At 41.5% G+C, this 9,276-nt stretch overlaps 1 protein-coding gene across 2 annotated transcripts in view; it reads left to right on the forward strand.

Annotated features, from left to right (window-relative positions):
• Window positions 1-8,248, forward strand: part of LOC311292320 (uncharacterized protein) — a 66,297-nt gene extending 58,049 nt beyond the window's left edge. For both annotated transcript variants that reach the window (XM_084411967.1, XM_084411966.1), the window contains exons 3-4: window positions 5,848-6,837; window positions 7,303-8,248. In XM_084411967.1, the coding sequence (XP_084268093.1) occupies window positions 5,848-6,791 (944 nt within the window). In that variant the 3' untranslated portion in view covers window positions 6,792-6,837; window positions 7,303-8,248. The remainder of the gene's footprint in view (window positions 1-5,847; window positions 6,838-7,302) is intronic.
• Window positions 8,249-9,276: the final 1,028 nt, after the last annotated feature.

The following is a 9,276-nucleotide window of genomic DNA, read 5'->3' on the forward strand; positions in this document are numbered from 1 at the left end:
CATTCATTCATGTTAGAAACATTCAAGCACTTCATCACTTTTAGACAAACAGATAAACTATGAAATAGAAGAACATTTTCTTTTTTTCTTTTTTACAACAAATGGTCAGTAAAGGGAGGTTTGATAAACTTGTATTGATTGTCAACATCAGGTCCAACTAAATATTTTAACCGTTTTATTATAAATGTATTAACTGGCTCACATTTTTTTGCAACCATGTTACCAAACATCTTTAAATCCCCAGTGTTAATCCTTTAAGACCGACGCTCCTGTTTGCGTGTCTCTGTTTAAGAGCCGATAGAAACTGAAACCAAATGGCTTGCTCAATAATTCTTTTTGCATACAAAACCAGAGATGTTCAGATCAAGCCCCCAACATGCTCATGTATGTGTTGTTTTCACCCTCTAATGAGTCTGCACAAATTGCGTAATGTGCATTTACAAAAAAAAACCCACTGCGATTGATAGTTACATCTTCCGATGGCTCATTGGCGTAATCACGTTCTGTGCACTATGACCCCAGGGTTTGTTGCATGTTCTGACGTCACAAGCTGCGACATTTGACTCCCATTTGCTGTATGTTTCTCTACTGCGTTTTCTCTATTGCTTCATCATTTTATCATTTCTTACTCTTTTACACATACACACAAATGCACATTTACAAATAAAAGCACATTCACACACATACGCGCACGTAACGTTATGCCTAGGGGGTATTCCCCCCCCTCCCCTTTTTTTTGTTTGACTCCACAACGCAGTTTATAAAAATAAACTGTATCTGAGTGTATCTTACAAACTAATTTATGTAAACAGTTCTAATCAATTGTGTGTAGTTTTAAAGTGTTTTAAGCAAGTTTTTTTTACATTGACAAGTTTGAGGTTGACATCTATGATATTTCTTGTATTTAATAAAATATGTAGAAAAAAAAAAGATTTTTTTTTGTAAATTAAAAAAAATGTGTGCATTGCACTGTTGAGCTATTTATTTAGTTACTATTGATTTATTACCCGAGTGGTGTTCAGTTATTGGACTTCTGTGCTAGTTACAGTTTGTCCATAACAAACACCATGTTCAAGCATAAGGGTGTCCATCAGTGCACGTGGCACCAGGACACCCTAGGCCGTAGGTCGATGATCGACTTTGTGGTCGTTTCATCTGACCTGCGGCCGTATGTCTTGGACACTCGGGTAAAGAGAGGGGCGGAGCTGTCAACTGATCACCACCTGGTGGTGAGTTGGATCCGATGGCGGGGGAGGAAGCTGGACAGATTCGGCAGACCCAAGCGTACTGTGAGGGTCTGCTGGGAACGTTTGGCCGAGTCTCCTGTCAGAGAGATCTTCAACTCCCACCTCCGGCGGAGCTTCGACCAGATCCCGAGGGAGGCTGGAGATATTGAGTCCGAGTGGACCATGTTCTCCACCTCCATTGTCGAAGCGGCCGCTCGGAGCTGTGGCCGTAAGGTCTCTGGTGCCTGTCGAGGCGGCAATCCCCGAACCCGGTGGTGGACACCGGAAGTAAGGGATGCCGTCAAGCTGAAGAAGGAGTCCTATCGGGCCTGGTTGGCTTGCGGGACTCCTGAGGCAGCTGACGGGTACCGGCAGGCCAAGCGAACCTCAGCCCGGGTGGTTGTGGAGGCAAAAACTCGGGCCTGGGAGGAGTTCGGTGAGTCCATGGAGAAGGACTATCGGCTGGCCTCGAAGAGATTCTGGCAAACTGTCCGGCGCCTCAGGAGAGGGAAGCAGAGCCCTACCAACGCTGTTTACAGTAGAGGTGGGGAGCTGTTGACCTCAACTGGGGATGTCGTTGGACGGTAAAAGGAATACTTCGAGGATCTCCTTAATCCCGCCGTCACGTCTTCCATTGAGGAAGCAGAGGCTGAGGGCTCAGAGGTGGACTCGTCCATCACCCGGGCTGAAGTCACCGAGGTAGTCAAGAAACTCCTCGGTGGCAAGGCACCGGGGGTGGATGAGATCCGCCCTGAGTACCTCAAGTCTCTGGATGTTGTGGGGCTGTCTTGGCTGACACGTCTCTGCAGCATCGCGTGGCGGTCGGGGACAGTGCCTCTGGGATGGCAGACCGGGGTGGTGGTCCCTCTTTTTAAGAAGGGGGACCGGAGGGTGTGTTCCAACTATAGGGGGATCACACTTCTCAGCCTCCCTGGGAAAGTCTATGCCAGGGTACTGGAGAGGAGAATACGGCCGATAGTAGAACCTCGGATTCAGGAGGAACAGTGTGGTTTTCGTCCGGGCCGTGGAACACTGGACCAGCTCTATACCCTCTACAGGGTGCTGGAGGGTTCATGGGAGTTTGCCCAACCAGTCCACATGTGCTTTGTGGATTTGGAGAAGGCATTCGACTGTGTCCCTCGCGGCGGCCTGTGGAGGGTGCTCCGGGAGTATGGGGTCCGGGGTCCTTTGCTAAGGGCTGTCCGGTCCCTGTACGACCGAAGCAGGAGCTTGGTTCGCATTGCCGGCAGTAAGTCAGACTTCTTCCCGGTGCATGTTGGACTCCGGCAGGGCTGCCCTTTGTCGCCGGTTCTGTTCATAATTTTTATGGACAGAATTTCTAGGCGCAGCCAGGGGCCGGAGGGTGTCAGGTTTGGTGACAACACGATTTCATCTCTGCTCTTTGCGGATGATGTTGTCGTGTTGGCCTCATCAAATCAGGACCTTCAGCATGCACTGGGACGGTTTGCAGCTGAGTGTGAAGCGGCTGGGATGAGAATCAGCACCTCCAAATCCGAGGCCATGGTCCTCAGTCGGAAAAGGGTGGCTTGCTCACTTCAGGTTGGTGAAGAGTTCCTGCCTCAAGTGGAGGGTTTAAGTATCTTGGGGTTTTGTTCACGAGTGAGGGAAGGATGGAACGGGAGATTGACAGACGGATCGGTGCAGCTTCTGCAGTAATGCGGTCGATGTACCGGTCTGTCGTGGTGAAGAAAGAGCTGAGCCGCAAGGCGAAGCTCTCGATTTACCGGTCAATCTACGTTCCTACTCTCACCTATGGTCATGAGCTTTGGGACATGACCGAAAGGACAAGATCCCGGATACAGGCGGCCGAAATGAGCTTTCTCCGCAGGGTGGCTGGGCGATCCCTTAGAGATAGGGTGAGAAGCTCGGTCACTCGGGAGGAGCTCAGAGTAGAGCCGCTGCTCCTCCACATCGAGAGGGGTCAGCTGAGGTGGTTTAGGTATCTGTTTCGGATGCCTCCTGGACGCCTTCCCGGGAAGGTGTTCCGGGCGCGTCCCACTGGGAGGAGACCCCGAGGAAGATCTAGGTCACGCTGGAGAGACTATGTCTCCCGGCTGGCCTGGGAACGCCTCGGTGCCCCCCCGGAAGAGCTGGAGGAAGTGTCCGGGGAGAGGGAAGTCTGGGCATCTCTGCTTAGACTGCTGCCCCCGCGAAGGAAGATGGATGGATGATTTATTACATACATAGCCTTCAAATTGGGGTGTAAGGATTATTTTTTTTATGTATGGCATATGAAAATGCTCAAAAGAATGACAGCACAGCCTGTAAAAATACAAAGATATACTCTGGCGGAATTGTTCTATGGCGGTCATAAAGGGGCAAAATGTCTTCTTTAAAAAGGGACCAAACTGTGTTAAAGTAACACTGAAGCAGTGTTAAAGTTAATTAGATAATTAAGTGATTAATTAAGTGATTAATTAACTGATGATTGAACATTAGTGATGAACACCTGCTGTTAACAAGCAGAATCACTGAAGGAAAGAGAAACACAAGAACTACAACTGACTTCCAGCCAGAGCCTTAGGGGCTGTTCACACGACACCGTTTTCAACTAAAAACGTAAAACTTTTTAAGTGTTTTGGCTGTTCGCTTACATGACATTGCCGTTTTGGTGGCCTGAAAATGCAAACTGTTATAAACGGGTTTCAAAAGTCAAGTTTTTGAAAACGGTCTCTGTGTAAACAACAAAAACCTGTTTCTCTGAATACGATGACATCATACACATGCATATTAGGTGTTCAGTCTATAGTATTTCATCGCCATCTAGTGGCCTGGCAGCAGAATACATGGTTTTTAGTAGTTTTCGGAGATCTGTGTAAATGGGGATCATTTTGACAATGGTGTCATCTGTACGTAGAAAAACTTCTCCGTTTTAAGCATATCGTTGTCGTGTAAGCGTACCCTTAGATGAAATACTAAAAGAATAAGGAGGATATTCTTCTTGGCAGGAGAATAATCTTTCTTAAGATTTTTTACAAGATTGTACTGTCATTTCGGTGGAAAAACAGATCAGTTGACTGTAATATTAATCCTACTACAGTTAATTAATTCTGAAAGTTGATCTAAATATATATACACATTACACACAATTATAACTTGTCATAATTAATTATATATATTTCCCTTTTTGAGCTAATTTGCTGGCATTGTGTGTGCCTCACACACACACACCACTCGAACCTTCCATAAAATAATCATTCATAAAGTTCAGAAAGGTTGAATCACGGGCTTCATTGCACAGGATATGCACTGTGAGAAACACACTTTGCTTGATGATGTGCTTGCAGTGTGTGTTCTCCTCTGATGGTATTTTCCTTAAAAATGCTCTATAAAGGCATAATTTATGTCGTTGGGAATGCAGTGGGATTATATATTAAAAATATGAAACTCAATGACAGAAGGCTGTTTTCGATTTCAAATGCTAACGTACTCTTTGTGAAGAGTGATCATCTCTGTGTAAGCGGTTAAATGTTCTTGCATTTCAAAATGCTTTCATGATGCACAATTAATGTAAACTTAGTCAGTTATGTCTTTAAACCGGGATTAAACATACAGTACAAAACATTGTTCATTTCAAAATAGATCTGTGCATTATTTTGAATATAGCCTATTAAAGGTACTCTAAGTGATGTCACATGTTTTTTAGGCTGAAACATTTTTTGTCACATACAGCAAACATCTCCTCACTATCCGCTAGCTGCCTGTCTCCTGAACACACTGTAAAAAAAATGCGGTCTCTGTAGACAGCCCAGGCTCCACAAACAGCAACAAAAACAAACTGGGCCAGCCTGGACCATGAAACAAAACAAACAGTGTTCCAGCCAATAACCGACAAGAATGATTTGGCGTGGGGGGTTGGGGGGCTAGTGCGCGTGCACATGAAGGGTGGGGAATGGAGGAGAGAGAAGCATGAAGAAGTTAGCTAGAGGAGAGATATCCTACCTAGACAACGACTAACGTTAGAATTATAGTCTCTTGAATTTTGATATGGCCGACAACGACCAAAGAGATGACGTTCCGATGAACAAATAGCATAGAAGAGGGAAAAGGAGAAGGAACGCCCAAAGTCCCGAATTTACATCGGAAAGGCCTGTTTCAGGAAGCACGGAAGGGAGGGGGAGGGGACGGGATGAGGAGGAGAGAGGGTCGAGCCAGCCTTCATTTTGTTTGACGATACTTTGAACGTCTTAGAGCACCTTTAAATCTCCTGCTGTTTATGACATCATCTGTTATAATAAACAACAGTTCAGCTCAAAAAGAAAAACAGTTCTTGAATTGAAAAAGTTATGGCACTGTTGTATATGTTTATTGTGTTTATTACATTAGATAAGTCTGTCATTGATCAAATATTTGTAATAGTTCTCTTGACAGAAACATGGGATTTGTGCCTATAATGTTTTAACAGTAATAATTGGAAGATCTATGTTCCTCATTCATGGAGATTTTCAGGGACATGCATAATTAATTTATAAAAACTCATCAAAATGATGGGAATATTTTAGGTCTCAGTTTATGTCCTTTCACCTTATAATCATATTTCTCTCTTTGAATTTTGATGTACTGAAAATGCAATTACACTTTTTTTCTTCTTTCATTTCAGACCTGATGAAAGTGAAGGAGGAGAGTGAAGAACTGAGTGAAGTGAAGGAGGAGAGTGAAGAACTGAGTGAAGTGAAGGAGGAGAGTGAAGAACTGAGTGAAGTAGAGGAGGAGAGTGAAGAACTGAGTGAAGTGAAGGAGGAGAGTGAAGAACTGAGTGAAGTGGAGGAGAAACATGATGTCAAACCTGGAGAAAAACTTTTGATTCGCTCAAAGACTAAAAAGACATTTTTAAAGAAAATAAGAGCCTATAAATCTTTCACCTGCACTCAGTGTGGAAAGAGTTTCACAACCAAACATAAACTTAAGAGTCACATGAGAGTTCACACTGGAGAGAAGCCGTTTACATGTGTTCAATGTGGGAAGAGTTTCCCATACAAACAAAGTCTTGAGCATCACATGAGGATCCACACCGGAGAGAAGCCATTCACATGTGATCAATGTGGCAAAACATTTCTTGTAGCATCAAACCTGAAGACACACCTGACAGTTCATATGAAGGAGAAGCCACATATATGTTCTGTGTGTGGAAAGAGTTTTTCACTGCTGAAATCTTTACAAAGACATCAGAAAACTCATGACAGCGAGAGAGTGAGAGTGTACATGTGCTTGGAGTGTGAGAAGACTTTTACTACAGAGATATGTTTAAAACAGCACCAGAGGATCCACACTGGAGAAAAACCTTACAAGTGTTCACACTGCGACAAGAGATTCAGTCAGTCATCATCTCTGAAAACACATGAGAGGATCCACACTGGAGAAAAACCTTACAAGTGTTCACACTGTGACAAGAGATTCAGTCAGTCAGCACATCTGAAATCACATGAGATGATCCACACTGGAGAAAAACCTTACAAGTGTTCACACTGTGACAAGAGATTCATTATGTCAGCAACTCTGAAAAGACATGAGAGGATCCACACTGGAGAGAAGCCACACACATGAAGATCCATACAGTGGAGAAACCACATCACCACAGCCTGAGATCACGGTGAGTAGTTCATCTTTATGTGCTGAGCAAGAAAATCTCTTCTGACACTGCTTATTATGGTGAAGATAAAGCGTCAAACAGTATTTTCATGTTTTCTAACAGCAGTTCATGTTTTTGTATTTGCTCTGGTGCTTATCAAGAATACAGAGACAAGAAGCTTCCAGATTCTTCTTCTGTTAATGTTAGAAAGGTTTTGGAAATTATGTGATTGCTTACAGATTACATGTCAAGCATGTGCCATATAGAGTTTCATGACCAAACTAATGATTTATAACACAAATTATTTTCATGATATTAAAGTAGATCATAATCGTGGACAGCAGTTGATGACCAGATATGATGGGATTAAAATGACTATTGAACTCATCAGTGATCTTGACTTAGAGCTTCTCTTTTCATTTCACATTTGTCTCTCATTTGAAATCTCACTTGATTTAATGTTTCTTTAATGTTTCGTCCTGATAGACGTGAACAAGAAAGGGAAAACAGAAGCCGGAAAATCTGTCTCCTGCCCTCAGTGTAAAAAACGCTTCACATGTAAATCAAGGCTGAAGATTCACGAGAGTTCACACTGGGAAGAAGCGGCTCAGGCTTTCGCTCTGAAATCACTTCTGCTTCTCATTCTGAAGAAAGACCATTTAACTGTGATCAGTGCGGTAAACAGTTTCATTGAGCATCAGTCCTGAAGAAACACCTGAAGATTCACACAAAGGAGAAGATGAATTAATTATGTGGACACAATGACTAAAACGGAACTCAAACTGATTGAGTTATAGAACATTTCTAGATCCCAGCATGATAATTGTAAAATGAAGTGATGAACCGAGTATTAGTGATGAACACCTGCTGTTAACAAGCAGAATCACTGAAGGAAAGAGAAACACAAGAACTACAGCTGACTTCAGACACAGCTTTACATGAAATCAACTGAAGATAGAAGACATTAAATATGTGAAGATCTCCGCAACTATTTCTCTCAGACAGTAGTGGTTGTAGTTCTTGTGTTTCTCTTTCCTTCTGTGATTCTGCTTGTTAACTGCAGATGTTCATCACTAATGCTCAATCATCGCTCGATTAGTCAATTAATCACTTAACTTCTTGACTGCAATCTTCTTTTAGTTTCTAAAATTAAATGAATTAAGGTAATCGGTGTCCTCAAATGTAATGAGTTAGCTCAACGTATAGAATTTGACTTTGTGTGTGATGTTGTGAGCTAGCAGTAACTGCAGGCGCTCAAAAGTTCACTTAAAGTTTGTAAATTCACTGTTTTTACTCAATACATTGAAGTTTCAGGTATATTAGATATTTGAATGCAGTGTAAAGTTTAATTGTGTATTAAGAAATATCCTTGTTTTAGTGGACTCGATTAAAATAAGTTCTCATAACTATTGTTTTTATAAACTTAATTGAATTGAGGTAATCGGTGTCCTCAAATGAAATGAGGTAGCTTAACTTGTTGGGTTTTACAGTGTATCCATACTTTTACTAAAGTATTTAAGTTTTAGTTTTCCTTTTTATGAATCATTACTTGATTTATTAAAAACATTAAAATATAGAGATAATATTATAAATAAATTTAGCAAATGAGTGAAATGATATAAATGAGGTAATTGGCAAAAAGAAGAAGAAAAAAAAAACCTGCAGGGAAGGTATTTATCCAGTATTATCAACAGTCGCCTGAGGGCGCTATATGCCCACTGTGTCATTTATCTGAGTGTGGGAGAGTTCAAGATACTAAAAATATCATATATAATGATATACGTGGATACATACGTTTTCCTCTTGTAGAAAACAGTTAAAGAAAACGATTAGCGTGACTTTAATACATTTAAGACAGTTATTTAAGAACAAATTCAGTACACACCTTATATGCAAGTATGCAGAATATGAACTCAAAGTGTGCATTACATTCATATTTTGTCTGCTTGCCTATACATAATGTTACAATCTCTTCTGAATCGCAACAAAATAAGGGAGTCACCACACACCACAGCCAGTTAATAAGTGAATTTATTTCAGTATGAGACAGAACAACATTAAAGATCAGTATAAATGCACTGTAAAAAATGAATCATGAGTCTTGTAATTTTCATTAAAAAAAATTAGGTGATCATTAAAAATATTATGTATATTTTATTAATAAAATTGTGGCTCAGTTTTTGTTGAAAATATTGAGAACATTTCACTAATAACACCAAGAGATGCATTTTCCAAAAATTTTTAAGGAAACATACACAATTTTAAGGCTTGAATTGAGGAACTGATAAACCTCATAAAATTAAGGAAAAGGGGCTACCTATTTATTTTAAGAGAATTAGCTCATTTATGCGGTTTTATTTAGAGACACCATTGTTTGTTCCCAGCATGCTTTGCACATGGCTGGAAATGGAGAGTAAATCTTGAAATAAAGTGTTATTTCATGTGTTTTCGAGTAAAGGG

Source organism: Rutilus rutilus, assembly GCF_951802725.1.
Source record: "Rutilus rutilus genome assembly, chromosome: 1".
NCBI lineage: Eukaryota > Metazoa > Chordata > Actinopteri > Cypriniformes > Leuciscidae > Rutilus > Rutilus rutilus.